The sequence below is a fragment of the Haliotis rufescens genome, unplaced genomic scaffold, assembly GCF_023055435.1.
Source record: "Haliotis rufescens isolate VD_foot unplaced genomic scaffold, xgHalRufe1.0.p SCAF_33, whole genome shotgun sequence".
Lineage (NCBI taxonomy): Eukaryota > Metazoa > Mollusca > Gastropoda > Lepetellida > Haliotidae > Haliotis > Haliotis rufescens.
This window is the reverse complement of record NW_025964035.1, coordinates 856,319-878,542: the sequence shown is the minus strand read 5'-3', so window position 1 is coordinate 878,542 and position 22,224 is coordinate 856,319. Positions and strand designations below refer to the sequence as shown.

The 22,224-nt window shown below is 41.4% G+C and overlaps 1 protein-coding gene across 2 annotated transcripts; it reads left to right on the top strand.

Moving 5' to 3' along the window:
• The first annotated feature begins 327 nt into the window (after positions 1-327).
• On the top strand, positions 328-22,140 carry LOC124151615 (flocculation protein FLO11-like). 2 transcript variants are annotated; one of them, XM_046524167.2, is made up of 15 exons: positions 328-445; positions 704-727; positions 3,851-3,886; positions 5,368-5,496; positions 6,894-6,917; positions 7,910-7,978; positions 10,782-10,826; positions 11,963-11,977; positions 12,489-12,527; positions 13,181-13,207; positions 14,573-14,596; positions 14,989-15,015; positions 15,900-19,895; positions 20,777-20,812; positions 21,441-22,140. In XM_046524167.2, the coding sequence occupies exons 1-15, from the start codon at positions 382-384 to the stop codon at positions 21,443-21,445; spliced, it is 4,560 nt and encodes a 1,519-aa protein (XP_046380123.2). In that variant the 5' UTR covers positions 328-381; the 3' UTR covers positions 21,446-22,140. The 2 variants fall into 2 exon arrangements, with proteins under 2 accessions (XP_046380123.2, XP_046380124.2); XM_046524168.2 differs by lacking the exon at positions 11,963-11,977.
• The last annotated feature ends 84 nt before the right edge of the window (positions 22,141-22,224 follow it).

The window sequence follows — 22,224 nt, the reverse complement described above, 5'->3', positions numbered from 1 at the left end:
ATCCGGAAACAATGCCTACCGAACGAATACAGTGGAGAACAATCATCAATATAAAAGGAAATAAAAGTATTTAGTTTCTTTAAAAAGTTAATCCGTAAATTTGTCAATCCGGGCGAGTTCGCTAAGGACGGAACAGTCCGGATTAGCGGGGTCTAACGGTACACCATGAACTATGATTCACAGCAGTGACATATCGTAAGTGCTGATATGGAGCAATATCATAAAAATTCTTTGCTGTTGGTGTCTCTATTCCTGTGACGTGCGCGGATGCTATGCAAGAAGGAAAACACCCTTTGTTTGACGTGACAATTAAAATGTCACGTGTCACGACCGATTAACGAGGGAGATGACACAGGAGGTCCTTCTCGCGCCGACGTGGAAATGGTCAATATGGTATCAGTGAGGATCCTTGTGCAGCCATTAGTCGTTTTGTTGACATTGAAAGGTAGGTTTACGCTTATTTATATTTTTCAATAATCAGTAGGTGTGCATTTGTGATTTTACCTGACATCAAATATCTCCAGCAATTGTTGTGAACAGGCTGGGAGCTTATGTTCCAGCTCAAATGTATGAGGCATTCCGCAAAGGCATTAAGTAAAGTATGTTTGTGTAACTGTCATGTTTATGAAAGTCATTTGTACAATGTTGGTGCATTATAAAATGTACCTGAGTTTGTTACCAATAACGTTGATTCAATTTCCAGGTGTCACCGGACAATGGGGCGGAGGTAACTATGCGTTATAAGTATTGTAATTCCTTGTTGAGTCAACGTGACTACAACGTTAAAACGCGAGGCATGAACAAAGATTGTTTAATTGACCATTATGCATGAAGTATGTATTATACATGCAACCAAAATATTATACATAACGTAATGGTAAGATGTATACTAGTATTAAAATTAATTTAAGAATCATATTTTTTTCATATCTTGGACGGATGATGTTTTACATGTTGGGCAAGTTTATGCATTTTCCCCACGATTTAAAGTGTATGTCATAACACTATTTACATCTAACTAAACAATGATGTCAAGGGAACTGCTAGGCAGTCCTTTAAGTAAGTATTGGATATGGCACATTCACGAACATGTTGTGGATCTCAGCTAAGCCTATGTGATATAATACTAGTGTACAAAGTTCCCAGTTCAATACAATATGTACAATATTCTCGTTTCAATACAAAGTTTACAATATTCACAATTCAATACAAAGTGTACAATATTCACATCTCAATACAATATATACAATATTCACAGTTCAATACAAAGTATATAATATTCACATCTCAATACACTATGTGCAATATTCACATCACAATACAATATGTACAATATTCACATCTCAATACAATATGTACAATATTCACAGTTCAATACAAAGTATATAATGTTAACATCACAATACAATGTGTACAATATTCACATCTCAATACAATGTGTACAAAATTCACATTTCAATACAAAGTGTACAATATTCACAATTCAATATAAAGTGTACAATATTCACAGTTCAATGCAATGAGAACAATATTCACAGTTCAATACAATATGTAGAATATTCACATTTCAAAACAATATGTACAATATTCACAGTTCAATACAAAGTGGACAATATTCACAGTTCAATGCAATGAGAACACTATTCACAGTTCAATACCACGTCAACAATATTCACATCTCAATGCAATATGTGCAGTATTCACAGTTCAATACAATGTTAACAATATTCACATCTCAATACACTGTGTGCAATATGTACAGTTCAATACAATGTGAACAATATTCACATCTCTATACAATGTTAACAATATTCACATCTCAATACACTGTGTGCAATATTCACAGTTCAATACAATGTGAACAATATTCACATCTCAATACACTGTGTTAAATATTCACAGTTCAATGCAATGTGAACAATATTCACATCTCAATACACTGTGTTAAATATTCACAGTTCAATGCAATGTGAACAATATTCACATCTCAATACACTGTGTGCAATAATCACAGTTCAATGCAATGTTAACAATATTAACATCTCAATACACTGTGTGCAATATTCACAGTTCAAAACAATATTAACAATATTCACATCTCAATACACTGTGGGCAATATTCACATCTCAATACACTGTTAACAATATTCACCCCTCAATACACTGTGTGCAATTTCACAGTTCAATACAGTGTTAACAATATTCACATCTCAATACACTGTGTTAAATATTCACAGTTCAATACAATGTGAACAATATTCACATCTCAATACACTGTGTTAAATATTCACAGTTCAATGCAATGTGAACTATATTCACATCTCAATACACTGTGTGCAATAATCACAGTTCAATGCAATGTTAACAATATTAACATCTCAATACACTGTGTGCAATATTCACAGTTCAATGCAATGTGAACTATATTCACATCTCAATACACTGTGTGCAATAATCACAGTTCAAAACAATATTAACAATATTCACATCTCAATACACTGTGGGCAATAATCACAGTTCAATACAATGTTAACAATATTAACATCTCAATACACTGTGTGCAATATTCACAGTTCAAAACAATATTAACAATATTCACATCTCAATACACTGTGTGCAATATTCACAGTTCAATACAATGTTAACAATATTAACATCTCAATACACTGTGTGCAATATTCACAGTTCAAAACAATATTAACAATATTCACATCTCAATACACTGTGGGCAATATTCACATCTCAATACACTGTTAACAATATTCACCCCTCAATACACTGTGTGCAATTTCACAGTTCAATACAATGTTAACAATATTCACATCTCAATACACTGTGTGCATTATTCACAGTTCAATGCAATGTTAACAATATTCACATCTCAATACACTGTGTGCAATATTCACAGTTCAATGCAATGTTAACAATATTCACATCTCAATACACTGTGTTCAATATTCACAGCTCAATGCAATGTGTACAATTTTCACATCTCAATACACTGTGTGCAATATTCACAGTTCAATGCAATGTTAACAATATTCACCTCTCAATACACTGTTTGCAATATTCACAGTTCAATGCAATGTTCATAATATTCACATCTCAATACACTGTTTGCAATATTCGCAGTACAATGCAATGTTCACAATATTCACATCTCAATACACTGTGTTCAATATTCACAATTCAATGCAATGTGTACAATATTCACATCTCAATACACTGTGTTCAATATTCACAGTTCAATACAATATTAACAATATTCACCTCTCAATACACTGTGTGCAATATTTACAGTTCAATGCAATGTTAACAATATTAACATCTAAATACATTGTTTGCAATATTTACAGTTCAATGCAACGTCAACAATATTCACATCTCAATACTCTGTTTGCAATATTCACAGTTGAATACAATGTTAACAATATTCACATCTCAATACACTGTGTTCAATATTCACAGTTCAATGCAATGTTAACAATATTCACATCTCAATACTCTGTGTTCAAAATTCACAGTTCAATACAATGTGTACACTATTCGCAGTTTGTTAGTTTACATTTATGTATCTCGTTACATTAAGAACAAAATGAATGAGTAGTTGTGTTACTGAATTTATGAATACAAAAAAATATTGTTGATAGGCCTATAGGATATAGATACCAAACATAGAAGGTTTCAAAGATGTCGTCAATGGCCAATGGAATTAACCTTGTACCTTTAGCCATTTCATGCTGAGCACGTAAGATATGCTGCATTGTTAAATGACAACCACCAAACAACGCCACATGTTGGCGGGGTATATTACCGGGGTTCCATTAGCCCTTCATTGTTTGTGTTCCAGTGGAGTCTATGGTCGGGCCAGGATTCATGGGTGGAGGTAAGTTATACAGCCATCGAGCTACTGTCTGTCTGCTTGTTTGTTGTTTAACGTTGGTTGGTTGGTTTGATGTTTAACGCCGCACTCAGCAATATTCCAGCTATATGACGACGGTATGTAAATAATCGAGTCTGGACAAGACAATCCATAGATTGACATCATGAGCATCGATCCACGCAATAGGGATCGATGACATGCATCAACCAAGTCAGCGAGCCTGACCACCCGATCCGGTTAGTCGCCTTTTACGACAATCATAGTCGCCTTTTACGACAAGCATAGTCGCCTTTTACGGCAAGCATGGGTTGCTGAAGACCTATTCTACCCCGGATCTTCACGGGTCTTGTTGTTTAACGCCGCACTATTCCAAGTGTATGACAGCGGTATTTGACGATTTGGTCACTCGTTTCTCCGGTGCAGCATAGCTTCTGAAGACGCTGAGGCTCCACCCTGCTTCTGTTGTTTTGTTCTTTGAATCTGTTTCGGTCTGTTCGTTTTTAAACGCCGCACTCAGCAATATTCCAGCTACATGACGACGGTCTGTAAATAATCGAGTCTGGACCAGACAAGCCAGTGCCTGACATCATGAACATCGATCTATGCCACTGGGATATGATGACATGCTTCAACCGAGTCACTGAGTCTGACAACCCGATCCCGTCAGCCGACTTTTACGACAAGCATGGGTTGCTGAAGACAAGACCTGATGTTCATGGGTGCCGAGCTAATGTAGATTCATCTGTGTCTGCAATGTCAATTTCCGTCACCTGAAGTCCGCGACAATGTAACCTCGTCATCATTGTATAATTGTTAGATTACATCTATTCCATCGACGTTGCTTCTTCTGGCTGTTTAGAGCACATGTATTGTCGTATAGAATAGATACATTACAACGTTATTTCAACTTCTGGTCGTGAAGAACAGATATATTGTAACGTTACTTTAACATATGGCCGTGCAGGTGAGACACTGGTACGTTATGACAATTTAAGTCATAAGCAGGAATCTGCCTTAAAAGGCGACTGTGCTTGTCGTAAGAGGCGACAAAGGGGATTGGGTGGTCAGGCTCGCTGAGTGACCAAATCGTCAAATACCGCCGTCATACACTTGGACTAGTGCGGCGTTGAACAACAAGACCCGTGAAGATCCGGGGTAGAGTAAGTCTTCAGCAACCCATGCTTGCCGTTAAAAGGCGACTATGCTTGTCGTTAAAGGCGACTAACGGGATTGGGTGGTCAAGCTCGCTGACTTGGTTGATACATGTCATTGTATCCCAATTGCGTGGGTCGATGCTAATGATGTCAATCACTGGATTGTCTGGTCCATCCTCGATTATTTACAGACCGCTGTCATATAGCTGTAATATTGCGGAGTGCGGCGTCAAACAACAAACGAAAAAAAACAAAGACATTATTATGAATCAGCATTCGGCACTATACATTATAATGGTTTTAACTCTTGAAACGTTTGTGTTTAAACAGGAGGATTTGGCATGGAGCTAGGAGGAGGAATGGGCGGAGGAATGGGCCAAGGAGGAGTAGGGGGTAGCGGGGTCGGAAGGAGTGCTGCACCTCGAGGAACGGGGGGTATGGGTATGCCAGGGGGATTCCGTACGTATACAGTATGGTCTTTTGACTTGATAGAGCGCATGTCCTCGAATACTGGACCTATATTCAGTCAGCTGTGCTGTCTACATTTGACAATGTTTGAGATACAATCGAGAATGATCGTTCTTCGAAGATTTATAAAAGCGTCAAATGACTCTTTCTCAAAAGTTGTTTAATCAGGGTTGCAACATTCAAGGCCTTAGTATAGCTTTCAAAACGCTTTGTTGTAGACATGATTGTGGAGGACATTTCCAATCGATGACAATAATGATGCAATTCCTTTTCTTGAACTTTTCATGTGTTTGTGACCAGTGCTCAGTTTTTCACGAACGCCTGTTTTCGTCACTAGATGATCGTGATTGATCAGCACATGTTTAGGCTTAAGTCGGAATCGTCAAATGAACCCTGGTTGGGCAGTTATTTCATACGAACATTGAACGGGTTTTGTTGCTTGTATTAACTGAATGCAAAAATCAAAACACCTAAAACATAAGATAACTGGTATGAGTTGCTCGTTTTCATGTGGCCTCTGTTCGATTCATACTTCCTGCCAGTACTCGGGGATACTCGGTGCTTAACGTAACATCATCCAAATAGTTCAGGATATACAAGATACCGTATTCGACGTAATAAACGCCCCGCTCTAATAAGCGCCCACGGCGATATATTGGCTTATTATATTTACAATCCCAATTAGCACCCCTTTCGATTGATCAATGTACACAAGACTTATTTATTCGTGTATAATATGCACTCGTGTGTTATATGCACCCTTAATTATCGGCAATTAAATTCTGGAAAAATATATCTGTCGTATATAAACATTTCAGGCTGTCAGCATAAACCACGAAATTTATCTTTCAACTCTGTTTTTTTCCACCAAAATACCATTCTAATAAGAGCCCCCTATTTCTAATTTTGAGGTGAGGTGAGGTGAAATTGGGTTTAACGTCGCGTCCAAGATTATTGCACTTATATAGCGACGTGCATGCACGTATGTGTGTGTGTGGCTGCTTGTACTAGTCCGGACTGATGCCGATTTATAGTGCTAGCTCACTGAGATACCATGCCGCAGTTTAACATGAATACCCAACTCAGACACAGTATACTGACTCCGAGCCGACCAGTCCTTGTTTTAGCCCCTTAATGTCATGCGCCAGACAGGGTAACAACAAGTACCATCTTTTAACGTCTTTTGGTATGACGCAGCTGGGGATCGAACCCCGGACCTTCCGCTCTCCGGGCGGACGCTCTACCACAAACATTCATATTTGTTCAAAACGTTTTCATGAACATGCTGTTCTGATAACATAATTTCCCTTCTCTGTATACAATTGCTTAGTTTGATAAAGATTCTGTGCCATGTTAATATCAATAGAAATTCTCTGTTTGTGTTACAGCACTGATGTCCTTAGACCAACTAGGTATGTGTTGCCGCTTCTACTTAAACAATGTCTGCATCTTTGAGTCAGTGGGAACTAATTACATATCTGAAGTCCATCCTTCTCATAAGACAAGAGGGGGCACGGGTGGCCGAGTCGTCTAAGGCGCCGCGATTCGCTGTGCAGAGTTGCGTCCCTTGGGCACGCCAGAAACCAATGATTGTGGGTTCGAAACCCGGTTCGTCCCGATTATGTTTCTAGGTTTGTCAGCACCATACCCGTGCTCGTGGGTTTCACCGAAGTGGTAAACGTCTGAGACCTGCATCACTTCGGGCTTTCCTCCCACATTAAGCTGACACGCCGCGATATAACTGTAATACTGTTAAAAGCGGCGTAAACACAACTCACTCACTCACTCACTCACTCACATAAGACAAGAAACCCATGAAGATCCGGGTTAGAATAGGTCTTCCGCAACCCATGCTTGTCGTAATAGACGACTATGCTTGTTGTAAGAGGCGAATAACGGGATCGGGTGGTCAATCCCACTGGCTTGGTAAATGGATGTCATCATATCCAATTTGTGTAGATCGAAGTTCATGTTATCAATCAGTGGATTGTCTAGTTCAGACCGATTATTTCCAGACCGCCTTCATATAGCATTATTGTGTTGCCTGTTTTCGTATTACCACGTGGGTAATAAAGTAGGTGTACCCCACATAGATATAGGTGGGCCACTTTGTATATATACGCATGGTCGATACTGTAGTCAGATAATGACAGACATGTCTGACGTTAAAGACAAAGACAATACATTTCCTTTTCAAATAAATACAGCAACAATATTAATTTCTATCGCCATGTTTCGAATAGTTTGCGATACTGTCGCCAGCGGGACGTTTGATTTGTTCGGAAGTGTACAATCACGTTGCGACAGTTTACCGGTCGTGGGGAAGTTTGTTTTGGACAGTAGTGTAGCGGGCTGAATCTGCATCATCAAGCCTTGTGTACATGTGATGCGCATCTTGTTTCAGCGGAGTACAACGAGATGCCTTACTTCCAGCGCCCTCTAGCGGCCCGGATTGCGTCAGCGCAATGGAGATGTAAGTATAGTTATATCTTTCAGAAAGGCATTTGCTGACAAGAAATATCATTACCTTTGTGATTCTATACACCTCGTCAAAAGTATCACAAATTGGAAATGTAATTGCGAGTTCATTTTGAATGTAGAGATTTTCATATGTGAACTGTGTGTTGACACATAATCTGCCTGTAGAATGGTAGCCATCTTACCTGCGAGCCGTATGCATACCGAGGGGGTCTCTATAAAGAGTTTCATGTTTGATGAAAGAAAGGTGATGCGCTTTTACTGCTATTAGTTGAATGGAAGTTCTACCAATTTGAAAGTCTGTCTTTGGAACGACTGTAACTGTTACTGAAATGCCTAAGCGAACTATCCCAGAAAATCAAAGATGGCAAACCATTGACATGCACCAAAGGAGCATGTCATATCGGGTCATTGTCACGGTGTTGATCATTAATCATGCTGTAATCAGTCGACTCATTAGAAAAGACACATTGACTGAACATGTGAGATCCGACTTTCCGAGATCAGGACTTGCACTGTTCTTCGTCATCACCGCCATACCTACAACAGAGAGCCCCTTAGCACTACAAGGCGTGGACTGAATGCATCAGGATGAAGGCCAGAAGACCAATAAGACGTCCACTCCTCACCCCAACACATATGGGACCGTTAAGCCTGGTATCAGGCTCGAGCACACACTAGAACCTGAGGTCATGGAGGAGGATTTGTTGGTCTGACGAGAGTCGTTTTTATTGCACCACACTGATGGTAGGACTCGTGTCTGGAGGCACAGAGGAACATCTCATCATCAGTTCAACATCCAGGAAACAGTGGCGTGTGGTGGCGGCTCACTGGTGGTATGGGGATGTTACTACTTTGATTGTAAACTTGATTTGGTCACAATTCAGGGGACATTAAACGGACCAAGGAACTAATATACCAGCTTTGACGTTTCTTGTTGTGCCTCACTTGGATAACCGTGCACTTGCCACACGTCCTGTCTTCATGGGCGACAATACCCGCCCTCACCGAGCTGTGACTATCGCCAAAGCAACGCCAAAGAGACTCTGCCTTGGTCTTTACCAAGACCAGACCTGAATCCAATCGAGCAGCTATGGGATCAGCTGGGACGTAGGGTTAGAACTAACTGTGACACAGGTACAACGTTACTGAGACAAGTTGATCTGTATTTCTCATTCCTGACAGTTACCATACTTATCCTGCCTCTATATATCCCCATTTACAGTCCTTGTAGTCGCTGGGGAATAAAGTTGTGTTTTTCTTGCTAATGCTCATTTTCCCCTATAATTCAGAAAAATACCATGAAGTATTGCTTTTGTTTCGCTTTCCAGCTTCTACTTACCCATTTCTTTTCTGATTCTCAAAACATATTGATGGCGCGATACTTTTGACGAGGTGTATATATACACAGCTACGACATTTTCAATTCATGATGGGGCGGTCGGGTAGCCTAGCTAATGGTTAAAGCTTTCACTCGTCACGTCGAAGACCTGGGTTCGTTTCCCGACATGTATACAATGTGTGAAGCCCATTTCTGGTGTCCCCGCCGTGATATTGCTGGAATATTGCTAAAAGCGGTGTAAAACCACACTCACTCACTTCAATACATGATTTTAGTTTATACAGACTTTCTAGATAAAATTACTAGCAATGCACAGTGGATTCACAAGTTGAACGCCCACTGTAGTGCAGGTCTTAGGCATTTATCATTTCGGTGAAACCTACTAGCACAGCTATGGTGCTGACAAACCAAGGATAATTATCGGGAATTCGAATCCGAACTCATATGATCCGGGCACATATAAGGGATTCAACTCTGCAAAGTAGGTTGTGTCGGCAAAGGCAACTGGCCCACCAGAGCCCCAGCACTTCAAGTGGGTGTCATTGTACAATCAAATACGACATGACTGTGCATGTGTCATCGTTTTCTATTTAATTCCCTTACACTAATCGTTAAAAGGGGCAGTCGGGTAGCCTAGTGGGTTAAAGCGTTCGCTCGTCACGCCGAAAACCCTGGTTTGATTCCCGACATGGGTACAATGTGTGAAGCCCATTTCTGGTGTCCCCCGCTGTGATATTGCTGGAATATTGCTAAAAGCGGTGTAAAACAATACTCACTCACTCACTCACTAATCGTGAAAAGTTAGAAGCTTTAACAAAACTTAAGAAAATGTTGTATATTGTCATATTGCCAGGGACTTTTGAAGCGTTCTGTCTGCCTCAATCAATCAGTGATACATACTGTCGTTTCACTCCTAGGATTAAAATATGTGAAATACAAACCTTACAAATAGCAAGATTACATATGATCCCCTGACCTCATGGCGGTATCAGGTCGTTCCATGATATACGCGGGTTATGGCAAGCCATATGTTATCTACATATCCTTGTACACAGGTGTCTGTCCTTGTACACAGGTGTCTATGCTTTACACACATGTGTCTATCCTTGTACACACGTGTCTATCCTTGTACACACGTGTCTATCCTTGTACAAACGTGTCTATCCTTGTACACATGTGTCTATCCTTGTACACACGTTTCTATCCTTGCACACAGGGGTCTATCCTTGTACACAGGTGTCTATCCTTGCACACAGGTGTCTATCCTTGTACACACGTGTCTATCCTTGTACACAGGTGTCTGTCCTTGTACATAGGTGTCTATCCTTGTACACACGTGTCTATCCTTGTACACACGTGTCTATCCTTGCACACACGTGTCTATCCTTGTACACACGTGTCTATCCTTGTACACATATGTCTATCCTTAAACACACGTGTCTATGCCTGTTTCTAGCCCAGATGCCGTCTATGCTAGGACCGGATCCGCTCCAAGGGGGATGTAAGTTTCTGTCCCAAATATTGCTGGAATCTACAGTACCTCAGCCACAAGCAGCAATGTGATGTGATACACTGCCATCTCCCATAGCTCATGTCACGTCTCGAAATAAAACCCTTACAATAACCATAGGAAATATCTGCTTAAACCAGGGTCCATTATATGATTCCGACCGTATCATAAGCATTCGTTTATGATGAATATTAGGATGACACTAGGTGTTCACGGATAACCGTACCCACTATAGTAATCACTATTACCCAACGACTGAAAGCTGTTTATCAAACCTGGAGTCAGAAATTCATAAATGGTTTTATCTGAAGCGTTCGGCCGGCATAATTGCTGTATACGAAAAGCTGAATTTGTAAATGTGAGAAGGTTCAAGCAGTGCAACCATGCTGACGTACTGTAGATTCTTATGTCCCTGGGTACCTTGACCCGTTGTGTTGGTGTATGCTATCTCACACATCGCATCACCAGCAAGACATGTTGTTGGAAAACCTTTAACTCACATTTGCCATTTGTTTCGACATCTTTCTCAATTGAAGAATACTAACATAAAAGCATTGACAACGTCAATACCGATTGAAAGTATCGTGGTGTTGTAAGATAAAAAACAGCAATTAGAATATAATAAATATATTTACAGATAAATTAACTTTATTGTGGATATTTAAAAAAAATTGATTTGATTATTTATCGCTTTTGTAATATGATGGATATATGAATGGTAATTTATTCGATCGTATCCGACATCAAAATTAACATCGTTTTATATATACATTGAAACCTCTTTATCTCGAAGTCGACTTCAGTCAAACTGTCGATAAATAATGTGTGTGAAGCGGTTATGGGGTACCGTAAACTGTTACGCTGGAATATATTCCTGTTGAGAAAACCACTACGATATGTGAGGCATACTAATACGCTCCATAAACACGAGGCATTGTGTGAAGAAGCCAATCAACGCGTTTTTTGTGTCATTGGTGGCTTAAATTCTGTAACATAAAGCATATCGCCTTATACGCTGTAAGTTCGAGTTCGCGTTGACGAGGTTTCGTTGTATGCAGTGTGTACTTGTGTGTTGTGTTGTGAAACGATTACTTGGAGATGGTCCTTATGTTCGTCCTTTCTTGCAGGGCAGCTCCTTGGGCGTAAGTGACACTAGCATAGATGACGGTGTCTTGGTTTGAGGAAACGTTAGACAAACAAAAACACTGGCAAAGAAGTGGAAATACTAACAAACTCTTTTTATTTATACGTGTCGTCATTAACGAAATAAAGTATTGGAAATACCAATCCAAAGTTCTGCAGTTTGTCCCGTATTGAAGGTGGTCTATGCTGAATCGCGGATGTGCTAGGTTGAAACACTGAAGTAGAACACAGATTACATTTATATTGCACGACTTTATATTGTTTAAGTAAAACATTGGAGGAAGCAGGCATAAATTAATGCCACGTGGGCTAAGTATTTTGAAGTCATCATGAGAAATCCTTCATGAAAGTGACACCGTAATTTGTTAAGGACTGTTTGCTATGTGAAATTCATGAACGATGTGATAAGTACATATATTTCGTGATCTAAATGATGTCTGTCATAGAGACATGGTTAACGCTTCCGAAGCCAATACATTTATCAGGATATAGCATCATTCATTTTTATAGCAACCCCGACGGTCACAGAGAAGCCTAAACGGTATATGTGTGAGTATACTTCTGTAGCTATACTTCATGTGTTGCTATACTAACCTGTCCAGCTAATTAATGTTGTCATATACACGAACGTGCGACCATTTGATATTCTTAAGGGGACCTATGGTTTTGGAGAACATAAAGCTGTTCCCGAGAATGAGTCCCAAGATATTGTGTCCCCGGGTTCTAGGTCAAACTGGAGATGCTGGAGCAAATAATGGGTAGTGGGGCCAAGAAATATGATTTGCTACTTCTTTCAGAGAAACGTGATGAATGCCAGTGAGCAATGGTTTAAAAAAATCTGACTCAAGATCCTACGGCCAAGTACACTATTTAAATGGTCATTAATCTGTTTTGAAATATATCAACATTAATGGTATCAATATTGTCAAGCATTCTCTTTCATTTATGCTAGTTTTATTGTCATTATTCTTGAAACAAGATGCGTTCTGTGAATCCTGAATCTAAACAGATTGATTTGCTAAATTTATTTATTTCGTCTAGAAATGTGGATTTAGGGGAAAATAAGGAATAATTTATTTATATCGTTGCCACGTTGTAGTGCAGGTTTCGATAGTTGAACATGTGTTAATGCGAACACTGGAACGTAAAGATGCTATCACCGATTCAGTTGTTTTGTTCTGTCATATGATCATATTTTCCAGATCCAAGACTAGGGAATGAACCAAAAGGTACGTTGTAGACATTATTCAAACAAATGCGTATGAAAGACTTGATACCTGATTCATCTCCAGCTCCTTTTGAGGTGAAAGTGGGTTTAACGTCGCGCGTCCAAGATTATTGCACTTATATATGCACGTGTGTGTGTGTGTCGGTGTTTGTGTGTGGCTGCGTGTACTAGTCCGGACTTATGCCGGTTTTATAGTGCTAAGCCCACTGAGATACCATGCCGCAGTTGAACATGAATACCCCACTCAGACACAGTCTACTGACTCCGAGACGATCCGTCCTTGTTTAAGACCATTAGTGTCGATTGCCAGGCAGGGTAACAACAAGTACCATACTTTAACGTCTTTGGTTATGACGCGGCCGCGTGCTCCTGTTGAAATGAAAAAAAATAGTGGATAAAAGTTTTTATTCTACTTTGCTATTTTTTAACAAATTAAAATGCCATACCACATTGTTATAATATGGGTGTAAATAAAAAGGTTTCTAGATACATTGACTATGCTACATTTGTAAACTGTACAAGTGTTGCATAGAAGTGTAATAGTGTAATATTTCTTCTGTTGTTAGTCAAACTCACCAGGTTCCGTATCGCATTGGTTTTGTTGTATTTCTCTACTAAAACGAGAAAAGAAAGACAATTGACTAATTATGTTAAGATCATTTGTTTGATAGGCATTACTAAGAAGTTGATGGATTACAAAGTAGATACAATTTATGGATAACAACTTCAGTAAAAAGCGACGTTTCGGTATAGATTCTTAAACCGTTGCAAGCAAGACTGAATGAGGAACATTGTACAGGATATATACAGTAGGTGGAGGATGAACATTAGAGGTTTTACAGTAACAACAATTGTATACATGAGTGGGACAACAGGAGGAGGAGTAATGACAACAGAAGGATAATACTGTCACAACACGATGGACAGAGAACACATAGGTGGAAGCCAATTGGACATGAAGCCAATTAAACAGGATAAGTGATTTTTGGTTAATGAGTTCATAGTAGACGGATGGGATGAAATAGCCTCGATCTCTGTTGATTGATGGCTTGTGGTGGCGAATGTGGACTGCTTCTGTTAGTTTTCTTTTAGTGAAATAATGGAGATTGTTGGAGAGGATTTAGACGTTGTCCCAGTGTTGTGATTAGGACAGTTGCTGATATGGTCCGAGATGGCTGATTTACTGTCTGATTTGATGGTTGAGGTTTTGTGCTCTCTGATTCTGTTGTCGATGGGGCGGGATGTTTATCCATAAATTGTGTCTACTTTGTGATGTTAAGATCAGTTCTGTTTCAAAACTAAGGAGAACATGTATATTTTCATAACACCATAACATATCCCTGAACATACCACTGTGCTGTTTCAGGTCCCGTTGGTCCAGACAAACATGGTAAGAATTCAGAATTACTAATTATTAAATTGTCACTGTCAATTCCATGGATATATTTTACAAACAAACGTACAGGCGCCCCTTGCCACATGGGTAATTCTCTGTGTCGTTTAATTGTGTGTTCTTTATAAAACAAATTGTGATTATGTTTTGGACACTAATGTGAATATTATCCTTTTATTTAATTTTCGTATAGCACCTGGTACTATCACTGATTTTCAGTGATCCATTTTAACATATTCACCACTAGTGTGCCTTTAAGGCCTAATAGAATCTCTTGACTAATTATTCTTTGGCGTTTACGTTTCACATTTAACACTAATCTTGCAATTGGTTGTGGTGTTCATAAATGGGTTGCAGAAATATCACCAATAGAATCTATTCTTTTGTAGCATGGAAAAAGCTCAAGGCTACCTTTGGTGAGTATTTCTAAAGACGATGTCACATTACTGATGACAAGATGGTATAGGTGGTGAACATCACGTGTTCTGATATTAAGAACGTGTCGATGTAGACTCTTACATCAAGCAAGTGCTGTATGACGTAAGTTACCAAAGCATACCCCACTTGTAAATGCTTCTCAAAGATCAAGGGTTACATATGTTGTAACGTATTAGCATTAATACTTTACTTTTACCACCGGTAAGACAGGCTTACCCTTTCCCGAAAGCCTGATGTCAACCCTGGTTTTCAGTCATTCAACAGCTATTTTGCCTTTTACGCCCGATTGAATCTGGTTTCTCTTCTGGTCGAGATTGGTTGTCATCTGGCATTATTCTTTTTTTCTTTTTTTTTTTCTTTTATTGTTTTTAGAAAGACGCACCTGTTACATAAATGGGCTTCCGCCCAGGGTAGCAGAAAGCCCATGACATAAAGCACAACTTATCAGTACATCTTACTTTGTTGTTTTTTTTTACAAAAAATAACATACTTCTCACTCACACTCACTCTTGTTTATATATCATATTGCAGTTTAGGAAAGTACATGGTCTCAAACATTAAAATCTTAAGTACAAAACTAAAATTAAATTGAAAGCTGCTCCTCATTTTCGAAAAGTTGATGATACAGCATCCAAGCACCATAGAATTTCTGTTGATTACCTGTCTTCAAAGCAATATCTTTTTCAATGTTGTATCGTGAAAAAGCTATCTGGCATTATTCTTTATATTTACTGAGGATAAATACATTTTTACATTTAGGAATTATTTTTTATATGCATGTATGTTTATGCTGATGGCTTGTAAATGGAACAAATTCACAACACATGTCTCATGGGATTATTGTTCGCTTATTTCATTTCAGACAAAACATTGTCGGTGTTCCCGACTCAGCAACGGAATAATTTGAAACAAATTCACAGTAGATTCACCCAGGAGCCAGCCCATCCCACTCAGTCTAATGTCAAGACTCACTACCCAGCTTCCGGCTTTCAGAGCAGGCCTCCTCATGGACCACACACACACAACACACACAACGCACACAACACACACAACACACACATCACTCACAACACACACACTGCACCACACCCACGTCTTGCAAGTCGAGTTCCAGGTAGCCATTTTACGACTAATGTCAAACCTTATGCCGGTCCTACACATCAGTCTCTGCCTACGAATGTCCATGCGCCAAACCCCCAAGTCCCCTCCTCACCTCAGTCGGTGTCTCCTTCAGCAGGAGGTGTGTTAAACACAAAGCCGCAGCCCAGCACTGGTGTCAAGTACAAGCACACCGTCCCGGTTTACCCTGCCTTTCAGCAGACTAGTGTCTCACAACAAAATCAGCCCAACCAGACACAATATAATTCAATGCCATATCAGGGTTCGGGAAATATTCCAACGAAGCAATCATCTGCTTTTACATCACGAGGGATAGTTCAAAGCGGAAGGCCTGTAGCGTCCAGTAGTTTAGCCCGAACTGGTTCCCAGGCCTCGTCTGTAAGGGGTGTGTCCCAACCTATTCATAAACCAGCCTCGGGATTAAATCAGTTATACGTACAGTCGAACACTGGGTTATATAACTTACAAGGTATCAAGGCCCCGGATGTAGGATACAATCAATTTGGGCAATCCAACTCTGCAATAATCCTAAATCCAAATCCTAATCCTCAGATAGAATCCATGAGACAGGCTGTGCAGAATGGAGCAAGCTTTGGAACTGTTTTGAAATCAAACAAAACGGCAGGAATCGTTTCCACTATGTCCCCATCCACAGCAGCACCACAACAGACAAAACCGCGCGCTGTACAACCGCCCACACCGTTGGATGCGTTAACCCAAGCAGCGGAAGGACCATCTATATTTAACCTCAACTCAGTTAAACTTAATGGCGTAAGAATTAGATCCGGCATCCCTGATGCAATTCCAGACTCATACATTTCTGTTACAAGTTCTCCCTATCTGGATGCCGGTAATTTGTATGGCATGAGACAGGCGCCACAATTCACAACACAGTCATGGGGCTATGCTTCTCCGGTGACCTACTACCCTATTCCCCAGACTGGGTACCCAGACTATTTTACGCAGGCTCCTTATTACCAGGGGTATTATGAGTTTAACCCGGCACTGAACCAAGTCGCTTCAGGCACTGTAGGTTCTGACTATATACACGGGGGTTTAGTGCTCCAGCAGAGCCAGAACTCTCTATATCAGATGGGCCAACCAGCCAGGAAAATAACCACACTAACACCAGCTACATCAACCCTATACGATCCAACAACACGAGCACCGATCACACAACCAACAAAATTGTCATCAACCACACAGGCACAAGTCACACAGCCCCGGACCACATCACCATCAACCTCACAAACCACATCGACACAACCACCTACCACAACTAGTGGGAAGTTGACGACACAATCAGTTTCTATGTTACCGTCTTCTAAGAAGGTTGAGGAAGCTACTCCGCTACCAACACAGGCAACGCCACGTCCATCACCGTCTTCCCCACTGCTACACATGAGCCCACGTTCACAGAAACTGAATCCCGAGAGAGCATCACTATATCGAGACAGACAGGTAAATATCAGACCTGAGTATCTCCTACAAAGAGACAGATACCGGGCTGTATGGAATGTCAGACCCAATCACACCATGGGTCAAAGGCCAAGTCATATTAAACCAAATCCGAACCCTCGTTTTCCGTTAAGGCAGCCTACAACTGAAGGTACATCGAAGCTGATTACTTCAACTGCAGAACTGATACCGACATCAACAAGTTCCACGGCAGAACTGGTACCGACGACAGCAAGTTCAACTGAAAAAACAATTTTCCCGTCAACAGCAGACCCAACAGCGGAACCAACAGCAATTCCCACTGAAAACAGCTCAACATCGGCCACCACGAACAGTTCAGTCCAGCAAAAGACCGAAGGACCACCAGCCATGGGAACTGTTACCGAGGGCCACAACCTGACGAAGCCTCTTCAGGAAAACGCTACATCTTCAACCATAGTCCAGTCCAGTTCGTACCAAGAAGTGTTTAGTCAAAGACACCAGCAGTTTGACGCTCAGATTCAGAATATGGACAGACTAGAAATGCTTGCCCAAGAGAATGTTGATTCGCAGACTAGAAAATCGGTAACAACAAATCCTTTCGTCAACACACATCCGACCACCGAAGGCTTGAGTCAGACACCTAAGTCAGCCACACCTACAGCAACAACGTCAATACCGGTGCCCGAGTCTACAACACGTGTCACCGTATCGACAGCCACTGCGTCTTCATCAGCACCTCTTACCACTATCCAGACGCCGACGACAGTTACAACTACTTCACCGCCTACAACGTCACAAGTTAATGTATTAGATACAGAATTTACGACGTCACACTACACAGATTATCTTATCAGTGCGGGTAGGAACCCTACATTGATCGGGCAGTCATTGGTCCTAGCACAAAATAGGTTTGACCCACGCGTCCAGGGACATCTGAACGTGAGAGGTCGAATTGAACTAAGTGACCAAATGCAGTTTTCTGGTAATGGTGAACCACAAGACGGCCATCTTGCTTTGAAGCAAATGGGAAGCAATATAGGAATCACGGTAAAACCAGTTCTTACTCAACAACCTACAATACCTCCAGGAAGAAGGCACCCCAGCTTACCACGCCGGTCATCTTTCATCAACAATGCTCAGACAATGAGACAACACACGCCAATGCAGACTTCAATCCGAAACATGTCCGGGTTGTACGCAACCCCAGCTCCCAAATTTCCCCTGAATACGAGAACAACGAGTGTACAGTATCAGTATCCTCAGCGTGCGGTGCAACCACTTCGAGCCTTCCCCGTTAACAAGCAAACCATGGCTAATTCCCAACGATTTGGAAGCCAGGCTGTTTTACCAAGAAACCACTTTCCTCAAAGGCAGCCTGTAAGGGTGCACCCACACAGAGTCACACAACAACCATCTTTCCGCAGACGAAATTTCACCAAACCGACATTCCCTCATAAAACTGTACACAATACGTTTCGAAATTCATTACACAAAGGGTTACATCCAACTCACAATTTCATGAACCACCCTGGAATGACGAGAGTTCATGGTCTAAAGCCAGGGTTGCCAACAGCCCTTGGAGGTCAGGGCAACCCGAGACATTCATCTAAAGTGACAACTAGACCCGTCCCAGGCACACATCGGGCAAATACTGGACGGAAGAATGTTCCTTATACTATTGCAGCATCTGTACAGCCAGCTCATCCTCCAGAATCTGTCCAAGTGAGAAACACTGTGTCCAAGACGAGACCACATGGTGGGAAACCAACTGTGCCCCACAGTCATCCTAGCAGTGAACCTAAAGGAAGACCAGGCCATCCTTCCGCGACTCGTCCCCACCTGAAACACACAGCACCTTCTCCACGGTCACCCCCGCTACCACAGAGACCCCCATCTAGATCCAATGCCATAGCCTCAACTGAACACCCACGAGGTCAACTTTCTGCATTGAATAGTGGCATTAGTAAACTAGCATCTGCAATACTGACCAGACAGACACAAGCCGTACACCATTCAACGATTCCAAGAGCAGTTGGTCAAAAGGGTCATCATCACACAGCTTCCCGCCATCCTGCTGCACACCCACATCCGCGGCATCGTTCAATGTTACCACAACCAGCGCCGACGTCAGCCCAACATCGTCCTCTACTGTACTCTACTCTGGGGAGTTTCACAGCGGCGGCCAAGACTCATCAGACCTTGCGTGTAGGGAACCCCGCCAATCAGATTAAGCTGACGTCAGCTAATCCCCGGCCTCAGCATCCAACATCCGGCAAGTTAGAGATTCGACAAATGAAAAGTAAGTGTCGAGTGAGTGAGTGAGTGAGTGAGTGAGTGAGTGGACGAGTGAGTGAGTGAGTGAGTGAGTGAGACAAATGAAAAGTAAGTGTCGAGTGAGTGAGTGAGTGAGTGAGCGAGTATTAATTATTGTCTCACAAGTTATGTTTTTCCATGTAAGTTCTATCTTAAATTTTTGTCTTTATTTGCTAATTGTATTCAAGTGAGAGATTGTTTTCTGTATTTGCTATAATTATTATTATTATTAGTATTAGTATTAGTATTAGTAGTAGTAGTAGTAGTAGTAGTAGATGGTTTTTCCTAAAGGACAATCAAGAACGAGCCACTTTGAACGTCCTGTAGGTGTGCGAGGATCTTTTAATCGTCTGTTCGAATCCCATATAACCTGATTAGGATTGTTCCTTGTCCGCACCATAACTGTACTCGTGACTAACACCAATGTGGAATAGCTTTTGGGCACTCCTCTCATAATCCGCTCAAATCAATCACGTCTTCCTACGACCTCATGCATCGAACGCTTTTATTGTTTGTTGATTGATTTGTTGTTTCATTGCCCAAGTTGGGTGGTAGGGTACCCTAGCGGTTAAAGCCTTTGCTCGTCATGCCGAAGACCCGGTTTCGTTTCCTCACATGTGCACAATGTGTGAAGCCCATTTCCGGTGTCCCCCGCCGTGATATTGCTGGAATAATGCTAAAAGTGGCGTAAAACCATACTCACTCACCAACATTCCTGTTATATGGCCCAGACAGACGATCAACTGACACAGCTTAACAAGCCGATTCATGTAACTGGGAATCTAACCGTGATCCCAACTAAGAAACTCATTAAACCATACACTAATAGGTTCCTTGCTAATGGCACGTGTACCTCGTTCTTTCCAGCGGGCCAACCAACTCCAAGAGCCATCCAGCCAAAAGGTACGTTACCCTCAGTCCCTGTGCCTAAACAGGCCACATGATCTCGAGTGATAACTTGAAGTGTCTTTTACTTTTGTTTTTTAGATCAGTATTTTCCAAAGTGTATAAGGGAAGGGACAGGTAATGTTTGTGGGTACCAATGTTTTTTTATACATGGATTGGCTAGTAGCCAAAGGCGTCATGATGCGGCGTGCGTCCCTTAATCCAGCCGGCATCCGATATTCGTGGAAAGCCGCATCAGATCATTCCACATTGAGCAAGCCCTCGTGAAAATCCGGGTTCGAACTCGGGTTAGAATTGGTCTTCAGCAACCCATGCTTGCCGCCAAAGGTGACTACGCTTGTCGTAAGAGGCGACTTACGGGATCGTGTAGTCAGGCTCGCTGATTTGGATCATGCATGTCATCGTATCCCACTTGCGTGGGTCGATGTTTATGATGTCAAGCATTGGATTGTCTTGTCCAGACTCGATTATTTACAAACCTCCGTCATATAGATGGAAGAGTGCGGCGTTCAACAACAAACACACCGTCATATCACAAAACTCTATTTAAAGCGCGTTTAGCTGAAAGCTCATGGTCAACCGAGTCAATGATACATGGCATGATCCACAGTGTATTTGTTTACAGGCTAACTGCTGCTGCTTGGAGGGAGGAACATCGTGAGATGCCCTGTACACCTGTCTGTATATGAAGACTACAACCGGGCTGTGTTTCCCAGTGTGTTGGCACCGCATGGTTCCTGTACATGTTCCTTAAATAGTGATTCAGTGGCGGATCCAAGCTCTACGAACCAAGATGTGGAAGTGTGTGTGCGGGTGGGGGTTGGGTGTCGTGTAATGGTGTTCGAAAGAAATAGATACAAGTATCATGAGCCCCAAATGATGTGATTATATGACTGAAATAAATAGTAATTGACCATTATCTGCCACTGCTATTATCAACAACCCCGCCCCTACCCCGACTCTCGTCACTATGCCCCACCCACGCCAACCACAGGCTCTACACACACACAGTAGTTAATATTGCATCCTCCGTAAAGCACCCCCTCCCCACAATGCCCCACCCCAAAATCCCCAACCCCCGCCAAAACACACACACACACACACCACACACACACACACACACACACACACCACACACACACACACACACACACACACACACACACACACACACACACACACACACACACACACACACACACCGTTAAACAAGCATGGATCCGCCGCTCACTTAACTGTTATGTCTACTGAAAACAACCTATATTTGATTTGTACAAACATATAATGGATTCTATTTCATCTTAATAAAATGTCATTATCGTCAACATTGTGTCCTGTTGCTAATACGAATTCCAGTTGAACGTGTTCTTGGGAACACGCGTCATTTGGGAGACACGCAACTTCAGCAA